The sequence below is a fragment of the Oryx dammah genome, unplaced genomic scaffold (genome assembly GCF_014754425.2).
Source record: "Oryx dammah isolate SB20612 unplaced genomic scaffold, SCBI_Odam_1.1 HiC_scaffold_9, whole genome shotgun sequence".
Classification (NCBI taxonomy): Eukaryota; Metazoa; Chordata; class Mammalia; order Artiodactyla; family Bovidae; genus Oryx; species Oryx dammah.
Genome location: NW_024070193.1, coordinates 41270965 through 41291305, shown reverse-complemented (window position 1 = coordinate 41291305; position 20341 = coordinate 41270965). Strand labels below are relative to the sequence as shown.

Genomic DNA, 20341 nt, shown 5'->3' with positions numbered 1-20341 from the left:
CTCTATATCTGTCTCCATCTCCTCTCTCTATATCTGTCTCCATCTCCCCTTTGATCACCATTCAACCTCTTGTTTTCTCAACCCCTCTCAGTTACCCTGTTCCCCAGACCTCAGTCGCAACTCCTCTTTCTAAATGTCCTTTCCTTCTCTCCAATGTCTCTCCCTTTCTCTCTTGATACACAGACCACTTAATTAAACCTCATTAACAATACAGCCAATAACTAACAAAAACATCCTCTGGAAACACCTTTACTGTTGAGCCCTTCGAAGAAAAAAGGCCAGAGTCGCCGTGACATATCACCATTCTCAGGTAAAAAGACTATAATAGCAATTCACCTGCAGTTACACTGAATAAGTATTCATAACAAAACTAGCCCAACATTGAAAGAAAGAGACTCTTATCCAATAACTATCATTTTAAATTTTAAGTAGGCCTTCTTGTATAAAACTGCATGATTAAGCTCTTATTTTCCTTTCAAAAACTGAAAAAAGACTGGAGGGTCTTATTCAACAGCCTTCCCTGTGGCTCAGTGGTAAAGAACCCCTCTGCCATGCAGGAAACTCAGATGATGCAGACTCAATCTGCAAACTGGGAAGAGCCGCTGGAGGAGGGCATGGCAACCCCCTCCAGTATTCTTGCCTGGGAAATCCCATGGACAGAGGAGCCTGGTGGGCTACAGTCCATGGGATGGCAAAGAGTCGGACACAACTGAAGTGACTCAGTGTGCACACACTGTTGTTCAACAGACGTTGGAACCCTTAATGACTGTGCTTGTCACTGAAATCTAATTTCAAAACTCTTTTCACTGGTCTGGGGAGAATATAAGGGGTAGCTTGTTTTCCTTAGACAATGTAGATTTCATTTTACAAAAGATACAGTAAGCTGTCTGTACCCATGAGTTCTGCATCTGCAGATTCAACACGGTGTTGGATGTGAAGGGTTAACTGTATTCCCTGAAGCAATGTTGCATTAGGATGTGACACATGCTCCAGTCTGGTTTCTGTGTGGTTTCTCACCATGAATTGGTTGAGGGAAATATTTCTTCATCGCCAAGAGAGAGAGAGAAAAAAAAAAAATATATATATATATATATATATATAAACTAATGAAGTGGAAAGAAAGCCCACAAATGCCAAAGCTTTCATTGCTACATCATTTGGAAGGATAAGAGTATCCATATTAATTTTTTATGCTACAAATATTTAAATGACTCAGTATGCAGTGATTCTTACAGAAATGCAGACATTGTCTTGTTTAGCTTTGAGCAAGTTATGTAACCCACAGATCTACTGTCTTGATCTATAAGATGTAGATAAGAGCAGTTCCTACTTTCAAGATTGTAATTCATAGCATATGGCATATTACCAGGGTTTAACAGGTATACTACTAATGCCATTCCTGTTATCATCATCATCACTGTCACTGTTCCATCATCTCAGTCACTGTCACTGTCCGACTCTTCGCGACCCCATGAACTGCAGCCTATCAGGCTCCTCTGTCCATGGGATTTTCCAGGCAAGAGTACTGGAGTGGGTTGCCATTGCCTTCTCCAGGAGAGTGTTAAACTATGTACTAAAATGGGAAAAGAAAAAAATTCTTCTACTGTGATTTGTTGTGTAAAGACAGAAGAATATATAACAGAGAGATCACAAGTAGAACAAAAAATCTTTTTTTTTTTTCCTAAGAAGGAAATTATTCCACCTTAAGTACTTATCAGAGGTCAGTTTCTATAGTCATCAAATAATTGAACTCTCTACTTAATGTACATTTGTTATGTATATACCCAAGTCATGAGGCAAGTGAGTTTATACGTATAACTACAAACAGAAATTCACCTGAACTTAAAACCTGTTAATTTTATCATTAATATCAGAAAATTATGAATTCCATAATACTTGTGAGACAACTCAGGCTTAGATCATAATCTTTTTCCAATACAGCTTGCATTATATAGCCACCTCTCTCTGCATTCTCTGACTTCCCCATGATTTTCCATCCATCTGAATTGCTTTTCTTTGTAGCTTTTTTTATGACTGCATCAAAAGCTCATCAAGGGGGCTCAGTGACAGTGAGACATAAGATGATGGAAAAAAGCAGTAGGATATTTTGTTAAAATGGTATCTTAGCTGAAAAATGTGCAAGAATATGGATTTACCCAGTAAGACATGTTCTTCGAAATTAATAAAACAGGGATATTTGTTTCTTAATACAGTCTTTCAGCTTGAAATAGGAAATATCAAGAATGATACTGGCAGAGCACCATCAAACAAATGTTTATAATGTATCAAGTCGTAAACACTTTGTGGTATATACTGGAATATTCCACAGCAATAAAAAGAAGAAGCTACTATTATATGCAATAGTAAAGATGCATTTCTAAAGCATTATACTGAGTGAAGGAACTCATGTACACATGTACATGTACACAAAACACACATACAAAGTCTGATTCCGTTTGAATATATGTGATTCAGTGAAGTTCAAAATTAGGCAAAATTGATCTTCTGTACGATAAACAGGGCTTCCCTGGGGATTCAGCTGCTACAGAATCCACCTGCAATGTGGGAGACCTGGGTTTGATCCCTGGGTTGGGAAGATTCCCTGGAGAAGGGAACGGCTATCCATGCCAGTACTGTGGCCTGGAGAATTTCATGGACTGTATAGTCCTTGGGGTCACAAAGAGTCAGATACAACTGAGCAATTTTCACTTTCACTTTTCAAGATAAATAATTTTATTTACATTAAGTGAAATAGAAGACAAAGTTAATCTATTAGTCATAGGAAATGGAACCAAGAGGATTTATCTTGTGTGACAAATATTTTTCTTTGATTGGATTTATGTGGTGGTGACCTTCATATGTGTACGTGCATATATATACACACACATATATTCACACACATGTAGCTATGTGTATAAAATCATTGAGTGGTACATTTAAGATCTACATATTTTCACCTATGCAAATTATACTTCAATAAAAAATTAAAACATAAGCCAACAGGATAGAAAGATACATTAGTTTTTATTGGAAGTGCACCTAGAGAACAGTGAGAACACAAGAATGTTTATTATAGGTTAACTTGGTCACTTTAGCTTATCTTTAGCTTATTGACTTTTGTGTAGAATTTACTAGTAGATTTGGAAAGGCTAGACCTAGATACTTCCAAGTAGCAAATCACTCTTGGAGCCTTTTGCTCCACCATAGGCATCCTGGTTATCTTAGGATACATTCTGGTATCCATTAGAAATCAAAGGAAAGACTAGTCTCAGCTCTACCTTCACATCAAGTCCTAGAATCAAAATTCCAAAGGCTCAGGAGAGCATGTTCAGAGCTGTTTATGATTCAGTTCCTGCCAGTCTCTCCACCACTCACCCAAACTCCTTCACAACCTCCAGCTCTTTTTAGTACGTCGACAAGCCATTTGCTGCTTTGAGACCTTTGTAAATTGTAAATTCTGCTCTTGCTAAATGCAACACCTCAATTACTTCTTTACTAGGTCAACTACTATTAGTCTTTTAAGGATTAATTCATGTGTCACCTATTTTTGTCAGATAATGCCCTCTAACTCTTAGTGTTCACGGAAACCCCTATTATCACAATTCATCCTCTGACATTACTGAGGTAGGAGATGGATGGGCCCCTGGGCTGGACAGCTGGTGTTTGTCAAGTGTAGTAAAACTGAAGCTTTTTTTCCCAAGACACTCCAAGGACAAAGCTAGTGGCAAGAGCTGAGCTCTGCTAAAGTAAAGAGATAAGATGACCACTTGAAAGGTCAAGGAAAACTTTCCTGATTACATGTGTGCAGGAAGGCTCCCTGGGGGTCAAAAAGGGGGCGGCAACGCTCCATAATAGGTGATGTCAAGCCCCGCCCATTGGTCTCTGCACTGAAATCCATCTTGGTGAAAAGATACGCTTGAAAATGAAGAAGGATCCTAGTACAGGTTGGATGTGGGAAAAGAAACAAGATAATCAGCTAACGGTAAACAAAGACCGGGAAGAACTGCCCTATGTAAGTGATTTATCCGCCTCTTTCCTGTGCTCCTTCTCATTAGAGGATGTCCACACGCTTTCTCTCTGGGCCTGTATTTCCGCCTTGTTTCAATCTTAAAACTGTTTCTCTGTGTGCTCCCTGACTTGTGTCTCCAATAATAAACTGTGTACCTGTTTTTGTTTGTTTGTTTGTTTGTTTGTTTTTCTCCCTTGAAACATTCTTGCTTTCAAATGGAAACAAGAGCCAGGGCCACTCTGCGTCTAGCCTCTAGCCCCTAGATTAGTGGTTAGAATTTCTGGTTTTCACTCAGGCTAGCCAGGTTCAATTCCTGGGCAGGGAACTAAGCTCACTTACTTTAGGATTGCTCAATCTCTCTGCAAGATTATTCTGATAATCTTATTTTTTTTTTTTAATTCTGATTTCCCAAATATACCAGGGGTACTTTTACTATGGGGGTGGCATCTTATCTCTTATCACTAGCACTTATTAGGATTTTTGGGCTATAGTTAGCTGAAGTGTGTTGAATTTATGTTAAGTAATAACATGTTGTCTTGTGCCAAAAGCTCCTCGAATCCAAAAGACAAACTGGTATTTCTGTCTAAAATGTGAATTTTAAGGGAAAAAAGAGACAATTTTAGCAATTTAAAAAGGCACAGGGTGTTAAGAGGTTAGGGAAGCAATTTTCTAAGTCAAGTGACAAGCGTGAAAAATCCTCTTTTACAATTGATTAAGAGAAGAAAAAAGTCTCTATTTAAATTTGGAAGGAGGTAATTTTAAATTTAAAATCTTATTTAACATAATAGCACATACCTAACATCAAGAACATGCCGAACTGGAGAAAAAATAAAGGCTTTCTGCCCCTCCTCTTATCCAAGAAAGAAGAGATCATCAAACATCTAGTTTTTGTTAAAGAACATGAAAGAAGCCCCATCAGTCTTTTAATTTCTTTAAATGATTTTTCTTCCAGACATCCTTATGGCTAAGTTAATGGCCCTTTGAATTCTCACTACAGATTTGCTTTCATAGTTCCGCCTTAAATAGTTTCAAGAGCTTCTGTCTTATTATTAACACTTAACTCAAACTAATGACATTTTTAACTACTGTAGGTGCAGTTCTTCACAGACCACAGGTGAATTTGTGGGCTCCTGGGATAACCCCTCCTTCTAACCCCTCTCCCCACACGCAAAGAAGGGAAATCTTATTCTCAGTCCATGGTGATGGAAGGAGGTAATGGATCAAGTCAATGTTCTCACAAATAGTGATGTATGCCTTTAGCTAATTCATGTTCATGTATGACAGAAAGCAAACCAATACTGTAATGCAATCATCAATCAATTAAAAATAAATATAATAAAAAATAAAGTGTAAAAGATCATATATACATATAAGGATAATTTGAAAAAAATAAAAATTGTTTCCTTTTCCTTGTGATAAGGGGGGAAAAGCAGTTAAAAATAGCTCTGAAGGAGAAGAAAATTCTGTATTAGCTTCATCAGTTTCAAAGATAGGCTTTTCAAACTGTTAAGGTATTTGTGATTTTCTTCCCCGCCACTCAATTTATATATATCTGGGCTTCTCTGATGGCTCAGATGGTAAAGAATCTCTCTGCAATGCAGGAGACTTGGGTTTAATCCCTGGGTTGGGAAGATCCCCTGGAGAAGGAAATGGCAACCCACTCCAATATTCTTGCCTGGAGAATTCCATGGACAGGGGAACTTGGTGGACTACAGTCCATGGGTTGTAAAGAGCTGGACACGACTGAGCAACTTAATACTTTCACTTTTCCTTTCTCTCAGCTTCTGATTTTACAGTTCACCTCTCCCTGATGACTTTTCTGTTCCTCTATTCATTTCATTGTTTTCTAACTGTCTTGTACTTGAATAAAATTCAGATGATGTTAGTTGCTTAGTTGTGTCCAAGTCTTGCAATCTCATGAACTGTAGCTGACCTGGCTCCTGTGTTCTTGGCAAGGCAAGAGTGCTAGAGTGGGCTTCCTTTTCCTTCTCCAGGGGCACATTTCGACCCAGGGATCAAACCTGGGTCTCCTGCATTACAGCAGGTTCTTTACCCTCTGAGTCACCAGGAAAGCCTAGATGGGTACTTTCATTTTGTTTCCATCTATTTTACTTCTGTCCCCAGTGCTTTTCTTGTGATTTCCTCTCTTTCTTCTTTACCTATTCCTCTCAGCAACACTCTTGCCTTCATTATCTTTAACTACATTACACACACACACACACACACACACACACACACACGTACTTTTTTTCAATAGCTTATAAGAGAAAACTAGAGCTGTAACCTTTCTCACCAATCATTTTAATACTATCCACTCATTTTCAAGGTAAGAAAACTGGACTGGCAGAAAAAAATTTCCCAAGCTATGTAGCGCCCTACCTTGATGGTGGTGCAATATAAGAATTGATGCTGGTTAGATTCATATGTAAATTCACTATCTCTGTATTTAGCGATACAGTTGGCGATGATTAAACCACATACATACCACATACTTTCTATAAGCCAAAATATAATCAAGTTCTACAGTATGAAACAAATGCCTAGAAGGACACTGACTGCATCATGTTGCTAGAATAGAAAAAAATGCATGCCTTATGAAGTTCCCCTAAGGCTTTCACTCTATATGTCATGTCATAACCTCATGTCCAAAACCACCTTGATATTCTGGAGGACAGGATTATTACTTGTCCTATACAGTTATGCTTTTTTGTCATTTACCATGAAATATCCTTTGAAGATACTCAAAAGATCTGGGTGACCATGTCTTCCTTCCTTGAGGTCTATGGTATGCAAACTGGGAGATGGTAGTAGGAGTTTAAGGGGATGATATTTAACTATGAATACACTCCTCCAATTCTCTCTTAAACCAGGTTTTTGTTAATACCACTCAGATGAAACAGTTTGCAAAAGAAAATCACAATGAGCTCCACACTGCCAGGTTAAATGATCAATTCCCATAGTTCTACCCAACTAAGCAGTAGTATTTTGGTGATGCTGATGAAAATCCCTATATTCTGAAATATTTTCTTAGCCTGGTTCCAAGGAAACAGGCTCATGTTATTTTCATTTGATCTCACTGGTCAATTTACTTTCTCCTCTTTCCAACCTCTTAATGCTGAAATGTCAGAGCAACTGCTCTTTGGTTCCCTATTATTCTGTATATTACTTCTTTTGGTGCCATCTCTATGTCAATGACTCCATGAAAATAACTCTATTTCCAAAACCCTCTTATAAATTTGAGACTCACATTCTCAACAGTCTACTTCATTTCTCCACTTGGTTATCTAGTAAACACTTTCAATTCAACACATCCAAATTTTGTTTGTTGACGTAAAAATGTCTCTGCTGTCAGTTTTCCCATCACCTAATGACAACTCCATATTTCCAGCTGCTCATGTAAAGAACATGCAATCATTCTTCACTCATATATTTTTTAAGTCCAAAATTCTGTTGACTTTATTTTCAGATTGTATTTTAAGCCCATACACTTCTCATTATCTTCACTGCTACCTTCCTGTTTCACTCTACTATCATCTCTCACTTAGTTTATTTTAATAGCATCAGAACCATTCTCCTGGACTTCATCCTCATTCTCCTATATTTTAAAGTCAACCTAAGAGCCAGTATTGATAATCCCGATGGTGTGATCACTCACCTAGAGCCAGACATCCTGGAATGTGAAGTCAAGTGGGCCTTAGAAAGCATCACTATTAACAAAGCTAGTAGAGGTGATGGAATTCCAGTAGAGCTATTTCAAATCCTGAAAGATGATGCTGTGAAAGTGCTGCATTCAATATGCCAGCAAATTTGGAAAACTCAGCAGTGGCCAAAGGACTGGAAAAGGTCAGTTTTCATTCCAATCCCAAAGAAAGGCAATGCCAAAGAATGCTCAAACTACCGCACAATTGCACTCATCTCACACACTAGTAAAGTAATGCTCAAAATTCTCCACAGGCTTCAGCAATACGTGAACTGTGAACTTCCAGATGTTCAAGCTGGTTTTAGAAAAGGCAGAGGAACCAGAGATCAAATTGCCAACATCTGCTGGATCATTGAGAAAGCAAGAGAGTTCCAGAAAAACATCTATTTCTGCTCTATTGACTATGCCAAAACATTTGACTCTGTCGATCACAATAAACTGTGGAAAATTCTGAAAGAGATGGGAATACCAGACCATCTGACCTGCCTCTTAAGAACCCTATATGCAGGCCAGGAAGCAACAGTTAGAACTGGACATGGAACAACAGACTGGTTCCAAATAGGAAAAGGAGTACGTCAAGGATGTATATTGTCACCCTGCTTATTTAACTTATACGCAGAGTACATCATGAGAAATGCTGGGCTGGAAGAAGCACAGGCTGGAATCAAGATTGCTGGGAGAAATATCAATAACCTCAGATATGCAGATGACACCACTCTTATGGCATAAAGTGAAGAGGAACTAAAAACCTCTTGATGAAAGTGAAAGAGGAGAGTGAAAAAGTTGGCTTAAAGCTCAACATTCACCAAACGAAGATCATGGCATCTGGTCCCATCATGCCATGGGAAATAGATGGGGAAACAGTGGAAACAGTGTCAGACTTTATTTTTTTGGGCTCCAAGATCACTGCAGATGGTGGATTCATGTCAATGTAAGGCAAAACCAATACAGAATTGTAAAGTAAAAAAAAAAAAAAGATGTTAAAAGTTATGACCAACCTAGATGGCATATTCAAAAGCAGAGACATTACTTTGCCAACAAAGGTCCGTCTAGTCAAGGCTATGGTTTTTCCAGTGGTCATGTATGGAAGTGAGAGTTGGACTGTGAAGAAAGCTGCACACCGAAGAACTGATGCTTTTGAACTGTGATGTTGGAGAAGACTCTTGAGAGTCCCTTGGAATGCAAGGAGATTCAACCAGTCCATTCTAAAGATCAGCCCTGGGTGTTCATTGGAAGGAATGATGCTAAAGCTGAAACTCCAGTACTTTGGCTACCTCATGCGAAGAGTTGACTCATTGGAAAAGACTCTGATGCTGGGAGGGGCTGGGGGCAGGAGGAGAAGGGGACGACAGAGGATGAGATGGCTGGATGGCATCACTGACTCGATGGACATGAGTTTGAGTGAACTCTGGGAATTGGTGATGGACAGGGAGGCCTGGCCTGCTGCGATTCATGGGGTCGCAAAGAGTCGGACACGACTGAGCGACTGAACTGAACTGAAGAGCCAGTAATATCCTTTTTAACATATTGGACAATACAAGCTATTCCTGTGCTTTAGTGCTGAAAAGGTCTTCTACTTTAATCCTATAAAGTGATAACATTTTTTAATGGCCTTCAAGGTCCTATGTGACCCAACTCTCCCATTATCTCTTGTTGTAATTTAGCTTTTGTTTGATATTGGAGTATAGGTTATTTAGAACACTGCATTCGTTTTAGGTGTACTACAAAGTGATTCAGTTATATATACACATATATCCATTCTTTTTCAGATTCTTTTCCCATATACATTATTACAGAATATGGAATAGAGTTCCCTATGTTATATAATAGGTTTTTGCTGACAATCAGTTTTATATATAGTAATGTGTAAACATCAACCCCACACTTCAAGTTTATTTCTCTTTCCAGCCTCATAAGCTTCTTTGTTCCTTACACATGCCAGAGATTCTCCAGTCCAAGCACCCCTGCACTACTCTCTATACTCTCTATAATCTTCACCCAGGTATTAACTTGGATGGTCCCTTCACTTCCTTAAGTCATTTACCAAATGTCATCTTGTTAATAAGGCTTATCCTGACCAGTCTATTTAACACTGCAGTGCTCCCACCACCACTGATGAGCCCCTTAGCCTCTCTATTTTTTCTCTCTTTATAGCACTTGCCCGGTGTGATGTGAGCAAAGGGGCAGAGTGGGCAGCTCCAAACTCCTGTCCCTCAATTCAATAACTGAAAACAATGGAATCTGTCAAAAGCAACTTTGCCATAACTTTGGAAGATGCTCAATGTTTTACAGCAAAAAATGCTGAATGCTAAATTAAGAAAAAGACCAGCTTGAAAATGGTAGAAAAGCTTTGTGGATTATTTTTTTCCTTTTCCATCCCCTACCCTCTCTCAGTGATAGTCTTAAAGACCTGAAGACCACAGCCCACATTCTTAGGGGGGGGGACCCTAGGACATACCAGAGAGTGCAGAACAGACTTTATTAGCAAAGTCTTGTTTTTCTCTACTGTAATCTTTCTGGAGACTACCTGAAGGATGGGTACAACATACTCTGTCTGTTTTACCTAAACTGGGACTCATTCAGAGAGAGAAAGAGGAAGACATTGTTTATACATATTATAAAGTGATTGGACAACCTCCAGTAACCTGGAGCAAACGATTATTATGGAAACATACAAGTAATACCTGAAACCCTGGGAGGAAAATCTGAAACAGTATTTCCTTGGGAAATCAGGGTATTAGCAAATGCCTGTGTACACTAGAGGGGGCGGGTTTTAGAAAGCCACATACATACCCAAGCCAGCCATCCTGCCCTGATGCTGAGAAAACTCATGAGAAGATTTTCATCTTTGATTATTCCTGAGGATCAGCACAAACAGGTAGTGAAGGTTAAGGCAAAATTGCAAATAACCTAGCTAAGTGTTAAAGGAATGTTTCAGAACAGAGCCAAACCACAAAGACGGAGTGTTGTGTGTTAAGTCTATCTCAAAATTCATATGTTGAAGTCCAAAACCCCAGTACCTCAAATGTGACCTTGTTCAGAAGTGGGGCCATGACGAATGTAATTAGTAAAGTCAAGATGAAGTCTTCAGAGTGGATCTAATCCAATATGAACAGCCTCCTTATAATAAGGAAAAATCAGAACACAGAGAAAGAACATCATGTAATGATGAAGGCAACCCAAGGGATGCCAAGCTTGCCAGCAAATTGTCAGAGATAGGCAGGAGGCAAAGAACAGACATACTTTCATATCCTGAGAAGGAATAACCCTGTTAACACTTTTATCTTGGACTTCTAGCCTTTCAAACTGTGAAAAAAAACCACACTTCTGTTGTCTAAGTCACCCAGTCTGTACTTTGTTATGGAAGCCCTAGCTAACTAATCAGGGCTGTGAAAGGCATTTGTTGTTGCTGTTGTTTTTGTTTGTTTTGTTTTAGCTCCTGGCATTTAAGGAAATTTTTGTCAAAATGCTAACTGAATTCAAGCTAACAGAGCAGGCACTTCAGTGACTACACAAATGATAAGGAATAGTGTCTTCTTAAGTTTGGAGAAATCTCTGAACAAACGAACAACTTCAGCCTTCCACAAACAGGCACATCAAACCCTGGGAAACGGGGGAATCTTAGTTCCAGAGTTACCACAGTACAATATTCAAATGCCCAGTTATCAACAAAAAAAATCAAAGTGTACAACAAAATAGGTAAGTCCAGTCCACTTCAAGGGAAAAAAATGATAGAAACTATCCATTAGTATTCCCTAATGTATGCCCTAAAGTATGCCCTAATTAGTAAGATACTGGACTTACCAGATAAAGACCTTAAGTTAACATCTTAAATATACTCAAATATTTAAAGAAAATAATGAGCAAGGAACTGAACACTAGGAAAATGATGAATATCTGGAATGAGAATATTCATAAAGAGATAGAATTTATACTGTTTACCAACAGTTAACAGTTTACTTATTTCTTATGTCTATTTATAATAATAAATTATTATTATTACTCTCCTTTTGCTGTGCTTTTTAGGAAAGGAATTTTTGTTTCCTGGTTATCAGTACCTAATCAGTGCTTGACAGATAGGAGGCAGTCCGCATTTGTTAACTGATTGACAATAAATGGTCTCTTCCACATTAAGCAGCCCATTATCTATAGTTCTCTGATACAAAGAAACATTAACTTTGATGTGATGACGGTGAATACAACTCTGGAGTAGATAGGTAAAATAAAGAGGGAAGGATATTTATAAAATGAAAGTTTCTGAATGTGATAAGATACAGAGTGAGGCTGAGGTGATGAGGGAAGGAACACGTCAAAGGGCAAGGGAAAGGGAGATGAGCCTGATGTCACCATCAGATTTGAAGACTGTATAGTTTTTCTTAGAAAAGGGATACATAAGACAGGCAAAGGAAGAGAGGGGCATCTATGTGAAGTGAATGACACTTGGAAAGAATGTACCTCAGACAAGATAAAGGGGGAAACAAGACGGCTACAAGAAAGTGAAAGTGTTAGTCACTCAGTCGTGTTTGTGACCTCATGGACGGTAGCCCGCCAGGCTCCTTTGTCCATGGGATTGTCCAAGAAAGGATGCTGGCGTGGGTTGCCATTTCCTTCTCCAAGGGATCTTCCTGACCCAGAGATCAAACCTGTGTCTCCTGCACTGCAGGCAGATTTTTTACTGTCTGAGCTACCAGGGGTTTTAAGAAGGACATCCTAATATTCAACAATATCCATCAAGTCATATATATGCTAGGTTTATTAGCATAAATGCCAAAGTTTCAGGGAAAAAAACAAAAGGATGGATAATCCCATGGAACCCATGGGTCTCAGACACTGCCCTCAAGGATCAGATTCCAGTTGGGTGTGCTGCCTGTGAGTATAATCTGTGTTGTCATAAAGCGGGTATGTGGTACCTTTTGAACTGCGGGAGTATTGCTTGGTTTTGCAGGGTAGGCTAATTCTGAAAAAAGCAGAAATTCTTTAAAAGAAAAAAAGTGATTAATGATTTGATCTCTCACACACAAACACACACACACATACAAAATACCTCTATTTTCCAGATCAACAAGAAATGGTGAAATGGGAAGCCCTGGCATATTATAGGCAGTGAAAGGACCTGATATGAATATGGGCCAGGAATCTAGACCAGGTTAGAGAGGCTTGGGCTGCTGACCTCCCTACACATCCTCCAAATTTATATTTTTTCAGCCTGCATGGTATATTGGTGCTTTGTCTCTCTTCTTTCTTTGCCATTTGTATCTCTGATTTACAAGTTGGTTCTTAAGGAAATGCACTTGATAGCAATTATTCTAGTATGATATTTTCTTATTTACATTTTTCTTTATTACCTGTCACCTCCACATTAAGAGGGCAATTCCAGGAGAGCAGGGCTGTGATCTGATTGTCATCTGCTATATATCTCAGTTTTTAGATCAAGGGCTGATACCTTGCTAGAGCTTATAAACATTTATGACAGATTCAATGAAAAACATTGTCATAACACTGAACAGGCAATATTCTCACTTCTCTTTCATCAAACAAGGTTATAGGTCTATTATTAATTATAGCATTGCTTAGAAATACTATTGTGGTTTAAGGTGATATTTTATTTCTTGGCATTTTCTGTCATTCCCCTAATAAAACTCTGTGATGTGTGTGGAACATTTCAGGTAATCAGAAAGACTAAAGCAGGGCATATATAAATTGGAGCCAGAAATATTTTCATTCAGCTCTTCATAGCTTTGATCTCTGGTTTTAAGAAAAATATAGAATGTCTTTGTATCTTGAGAAAAAAAAATGCATGAAATAACCAACTTTTTCATGCCAGATCTACAGCACTTTTTGTCTTTTCTTACACACATCACTGATTTAATTCAAGAACCAAGCTGTGCTATAGACCCATTGGAAAATCATCACCAATAGTCAGAGCTGTCAGAGTTGTCTTTGAAAATTCATCCTTTATTATGTTCACTCCCTGATGCTAATGATTATGTCAGAGACGAAAAGAGCCTGGCCAATGATCCTTGCTGGCTATAATTAGAGGATGTTGAGGACAGCCTACTCTTGAAGAAGCTGAGCACCGTACAGGGCAGAGTCCATGGCGATTTGGCCATTTTGCTTTGAGGATTGTTGAGGGCTGGAGAGGATGACTGGGGGTCCCTGCTAATGGGCCAACAGAAAATAGCAAAATGTTAGGGATCCCTTGGCTCATCAGACAATACAGAAAGACTAAAAGTCATGGAGCTGTTTTGGCTCAGGAGCTGAAGAGGTGCTGCAAATCTAGAGACATTCTTTTATATCCCATGTAGAGAGCAGCCAAAGGGGCCAGAGCTGACCTTTTCTGGACACAGTTGTTATCATTGTCTCATTCAAAATAGGGGAAATGACCCCCTGGGCTGGCAAGCACTGAGGCCCTGTTTTCTATGGATGGAAAATAAATACAAATAGAAGACAAAAGTTGATGAACATGGTTTTCGCAAGACCCATGCCTTTGCTAGCCCTTTGGCCTAAGGCAATTTACTGTCAATTGTTCATGCAAATATAGAGATGATGAGCCAAAAGTTTAGATGTTTGCTGAATGTGTTCCAAATATGGATCTAAAGGAAAAAAAAAAGTGTTGATTACTGATTAGCTTTTTCTTATTTCTATTTGAAGGTACAACATTATACAACACAGTCAAAGATTAAAAGGGATGTAATAGTGTTCTGAGTATTTGGATAATGCTCCATCCCAGTAGAGTCCACTATGCTGCTAAGTCGCTTTAGTCGTGTCCGACTCTGTGTGACCCCATAGACGGCAGCCTATCAGGCTAGCCCATCCCTGGGATTCTGTAGGCAAGAACACTGGAGTGGGTTGCCATTTCCTTCTCCAATGCATGAAAGTGAAAAGTGAAAATAAAGTCGCTCAGTCATGTCTGACTCTTAGCCTACCAGGCTCCTCTGTCCATAGGATTTTCCAGGCAAGAGTACTGGAGTGGGTTGCCATTTCCTTCTCCACTATGGAACATCCCCAAAATGAAAAAAAGATTAAAAAATAGGAGAGGAAAACATACTTGCCTATATGGAATACACTCTAAAGTTTCATTTCATATATTTCCCAGCTGCGTTTAGAAACCTTAATGCGACTGAAGGCATTTCTTTCTTCAGTTCCTTGGGAGTGTGACACGGAGTGCACAGCCACAGTCCTGTGACCCCATCCTCTGTATTAGTGAGCAAACCTCCACTCTGTATCAATGCACAGGACAGCACGGGTAGACAGAAGCCACACAGGTCTTAAAGAACGAAATGAAAAGCCTCGTGTTCTTCCTGGGCAGCACTGCAGAGTTCTGCATGAAGAGATGCTGTTTTGCCACATTTCAACAGTATTTTCATTGATAATAGCATTTCCTCACCATCTTGCCCTTGAGGCCGCATTTCTTTCTCAGCAGATTCAGGATGCTATCTTGTGTCTACTTTAACAACTTTGAGTATCCCTACAAACATATGAAAATGTATTTTGTTTCAATAATTTGTATTAAGCTACTTAGTCATTTCCTAAGACATGTGGAACCTGGGTCTTGCAACCATGGAGTTACTAATATGACTATGGCGTGTCTACAGCTTGGGAAGAGAGGACCTCAGCACAGACCCTGTAATGTGCTTTGCTTTGGTCCTCACCCAAATCTGACACTTCATCCCTCTATAGAGTCATCTGAGTGAGCTTCCTCATTCCCTTTTATCACGTCCCATTTTCATCCTCAGATGCTGCCTAGACTTCAGAGTAAGATACAAACTCCTCAGTATAGTTTACAAGACCTTTCATGATCCAACCCTGGCCCACTTCTCAGCCATTTGTGCCAGGTTCTTAGGTGGTATGTATTTCCTCCATCCATCCAGGCATCCAACCAGTTAAAAACCTATTTGATCACCTGCCAGTCCAGGCTAAGATCAAGGCATTTGTGGTATGATGGCATGTAAAGGGTAAGTCTCCAGAGAGAGACAAGTAAAGAGATGTTACAATGGTAGGAGCTATGGGAAGGTGGAGCATACCATCAACAGATGGAGCCCCTAACCAGACCTGGCTGGAGTGCAGTGGCTGTAGATGGCTTCCAAGGAAAACTAATATCTAATCAGAGACACGCATGTTAGAAAGCACTTAATCAGGCAAACAGTGCAGTGACCACAACTGTAGGAGAGGGAAGAGTTTCCCAATGAACATAAATGAGAACATTTTTGAAGAGCTGGAAGAAGTTTAGGATGGCTGCAAACAGGGTGCGGGTTGCCGAATGAATGACTTAATGTTACCCCGGTATGCCCTGCTCCATCACTCCTCTGTTCCCACCAGTTGGGTTGAGAGTAGAGAAGCTTCTCATGGTCCAATGAGCATTAGCGCACCAGTTTGTTTCATCTCTCAGGCGTCTTCCACAACTACAGCATCACCACCCTAGACAAGCTGGTACATTACCTCACCCTAAACCATCTATTCTAAACTGTGTTTACAGTATTTCTATTACACGGTCAATAGCTACATTCTGATACATTTACTCAGCTGTGTATGCTTTGAGCGTGGGATCTTTGTCCTTATTTTTCCAACTTAGCACAGAGCAAAGCACACAGTAAATACTTAAATTTTTGAGTGAAAAGGAATGGAAGTAGTTAAACTGTCTTTTGTTTTTGCAGCTCATCTGCAGATGTATTGGTCTGGTTTGGAAGATGGGCAATCTTCTTCGGACTTGTACTGCAATTAATTCAAAGCCTCTCCATGACTACATGGGTGACTTATAGGACTTTTATCTCCCTGAGATAACACAGAAAGGGAACAGTGACAAAACCATTAACCTGGCTTGTTTAAAAAGCCCACATAGACCATGCAGCCTTCTAGGGAGAATAATTAATTAGACTGGAGTAGAGACAGAATAGAAAGAAAGACAAATATTTGATCTTTTTTGAGTGAGTGGATAGAGTTCTTTTAACATGCAAAGCATGCTGTGTGAAATCTTTGGAGACCTGGCCCATCAGAAAAGGAAGACAAAGCCCCACACCAGCAGAGGAGTTGCTTTTCTTTACAGTGTCTTCTTTCAGAAGTAACTTATCTTTTCAAATTAAAGGAGAACTTAAGTTGTAATCAGCAACTTTTGTTACATCAGAAAGATGCCAATAAACACCCTCTCCTCCTTTTGCCTCTCAAAGAATCTTTGTAGCTACAAGGAAGGCAAAGGGAAAGAAAAGGGGCAGGAAGCTTAAGAGAAAAAGAACACAAGGACAAAAGAGACCCAGGAAGGAAAAATGATGGTGATGCCTGGGATGGGTGGTATGCTATATGATCCTGGGGACTGGAGGAGACCCCGAGAGGTAATGGGGGAAAGAATCTAGAGCCTAAGGCTCCAGGCTTCCTTTGCAGAGGCCCCAGGCTTGATCCCTGGTCAGGGAACTAGATCCCAAATGCCACAGCTGAGAGTTCACATGCCACAACTTAAGATTCTGTGTGCTGCATGCGGCAACTAAGATCTGGCACAATCAAATAAGTAAATACATAAATTAAAAAAAAAAAAAAAGGTGTCCTGCTATGGAAGCAATGACAAATTACAAAGGGAAAATATTCTCTCAGAAAATGCAGCTCACTTACACATACTTGGACTGTGTTATTATTTCACCTCTTATTAAAGATAATGATCTCACAGAAAGCTCTTGCAGCATAATAAAACAAAGATATATGCTAATGGTGATATTATTATGAGAATAACATGATCTTTTCAAGAGAAGACTATCAACCTAAAATAACAGACCAAATATAAGGCTTCATTTGTATTTCATGGATGGAAGTTTGAACAGATCCTGTATAAATTATGTAAAATTTAAGAGACTCATGCCCCAGCCACTCTACACAGCACCAAGCACTCTCTCAGCATATCATCTACTGACAAAACTCATACCTTCCACAGTTGCTCGCTTGGGCTGAATGGTGATGGCTCCTTCTGCGATATCTTCATGCTGGTGCAGTGGGTTGATTTTGGATCCCCAGCTGTCTGATCCCACCCAGAGAAAGTGGCCTACTTGGTCAGCTCTTTTGGCTGCTGCAAGGATCTGCCTGTGGAGAGGAACATTAACAAGATATGTTAATAATAAAGAGCAGCTATTGCACATATACATATCCAGAATCAAGCAGAAGGAAAACAAGCTACTGTTTCTCAAAAAGCAAATAACTGGCAGTAAGACAAAGGATTTTCATTCTTAATATATAATGAGATATTGTAAGCCACTAGAAAAATTCAAGGCAGCTTGAGGAAAAGAGGCAGAGTATTCAAAGTCAAAAGATAAAAGAGGAAATATAAGTAATTAGTTAGCTGCTTATTAACATACATTAAAAAGGAGGAAAATGTGAATGAGAACAATATATTAAATTCACTCCTTATTTTGGCCAAAATGTTTGTTTGGTTTTATTTTGTGTCGTGACTTTTTTAAAAAAGTATCAATTTATTTATTTTAATTGGAGGCTAATTACTTTACAATATTGTATTGTGTCATGAGCTTTGACATAAGGCTGGAGACATGAGCACTGCCATTCACTGCTGGTGGTACATATCACTTCTGGAAAGCAATGTATCAGTCTATATGAAGCATCTTAAATTACTTATTAAAATAAGCACAGCTTCACATTAAGCTTGAAAATGTATAATCCATATTTATAAATTAAAAAGTATATAAATAGCAAGGGCAAGAAAAAAAAAAGGAGGAAATTTAAAAAAGGAAATTGGTTATTCATGAAGGAAAATTTTACTTCTGCTTACAGAATTCTAGAAATCAGGAGTGTGTTGCCCCAGGCAGAAAACAGCTTTTCTGGAAAAATCTGAACTACCCTAGGAAAAAGATTCTAGATATTGACATAGAGACACTTTCTAAGAGAATGGACACCTGACCAGTCCACTGAGAGGCCTATAAGTTGACAAGTTTTGCCCATGTATGTCGAATTTTCCTGTGTCTTACTCAAATGGGAACTGCCAGAAATGACCCATCATTGTGGAAAATCCACAATATAAAACAGAAACCAAATAAATAAGAAAAAGGAAACTGGTGTGAGGTATGGAGAAGAAATTATACAAAAAAAAAAGTAGCTAAATGAGAATCAGGATCTCTATTATGAAGAACAAGAAAGATTATCAAGAATAAGAAAGAAACAACAATAAAAAAGAGATCTTAGTTATTAAAAGTATGAAATTAAAATTATGTTAGAAGAGATAAAGGCCAAAGAACTAAACAGACATTTCTCCAAAGAAGACATACAGATGGCTAGCAAACACATGGAAAGATGCTCAACATCACTCATTATCAGAGAAATACAAATGAAAACCACAATGAGGTACCATTTCGCACCAGTCAGAATGGCTGAGATCCAAAAGTCTACAAGCAATAAATGCTGGAGAGGGTGTGGAGAAAAGGGAACCCTCTTACACTGTTGGTGGGAATGCAAACTAGTACAGCCACTAGAGAGAACAGTGTGGAGATTCCTTAAAAAACTGGAAATAGAACTGCCTTATGACCCAGCATCCCACTGCTGGGCATACACACCGAGGAAACCAGAATTGAAAGAGACTTGTGTACCCCAATGTTCATCGCAGCACTGTTTATAATAGCCAGGACATGGAAGCAACCTAGATGTCCATCAGCAGATGAATGGATAAGAAAGCTGTGATACATATACACAATGGAGTATTACTCAGCCATTAAAAAGAATTCATTTGAATCAGTTCTAATGAGGTGGATGAAACTGGGGCCTATTATACAGAGTGAAGTAAGTCAGAAAGAAAAACACCAATACAGTATACTAATGCATATATATGGAATTTAGAAAGATGGTAACGATAAACCTGTAGGCAAGACAGCAAAAGAGACACAGATGTATAGAACAGTCTTTTGGACTCTGTGGGAGAGGGAGAGGGTGGGATGATTTGGGAGAATGGCACGGAAACATGTATAATATAATATATGAAATGAATCGCCAGTCCAGGTTTGATGCATGATACTGGATGCTTGGGGCTGGTGCACTGGGATGACCCAGAGGGATGGTACGGGGAGGGAGGAGGGAGGGGGGTTCAGGATGGGGAACACGTGGATACCCGTGGTGGATTCATGTTGATGTATGGCAAAATCAATACAATATTGTAAAGTAATTAAGCTCCAATTAAAATAAATAAATTTATATTTTAAAAAATTTTAAAAAGAGATAAAGTGAAGAAATATTTTCAGAAAGCAAAACAATATCAAAAAGGTATAGCATATACAAGAAAAGATGAGTATCTTAAAGAAACACAGAAAGACTTACATCCAACTAACAGTATTTCAAGAACAAATGTAAAGAGAAATTAAAGTAATTTTAAAAATAATTTTTAATGGAAAAAAAAATCCAAGGAATTGAAAGTATGACTTTCTAAATTCAAGGGACTCACTCCAGTATTCTTGCCTGGAGGATCCCATGGACGGAGGAGCCTGGTGGGCTACAGTCCATGGGGTTGCAAAGAGTCGGACACGACAGACTAAAACATACACACGCATCCAGCAAATTAATGGGGAAAACCAAACATGTCACAGAACGACAATTTCTGGATAAAGTGAGAATAAAGCTTTCAAAGGAAAATTGGGACTATTGGAAAGTAATAAGAA

General features: G+C 39.0%; 1 protein-coding gene across 1 annotated transcript in view; it reads right to left on the bottom strand.

Moving 5' to 3' along the window:
• GRM7 (glutamate metabotropic receptor 7) overlaps positions 1-20341 on the bottom strand; it is a 638108-nt gene that overhangs the window by 145452 nt on the left and 472315 nt on the right. Inside the window, exon 5 of the mRNA XM_040245962.1 lies at positions 17617-17771. Within this exon, the coding sequence (XP_040101896.1) occupies positions 17617-17771 (155 nt within the window). The remainder of the gene's footprint in view (positions 1-17616; positions 17772-20341) is intronic.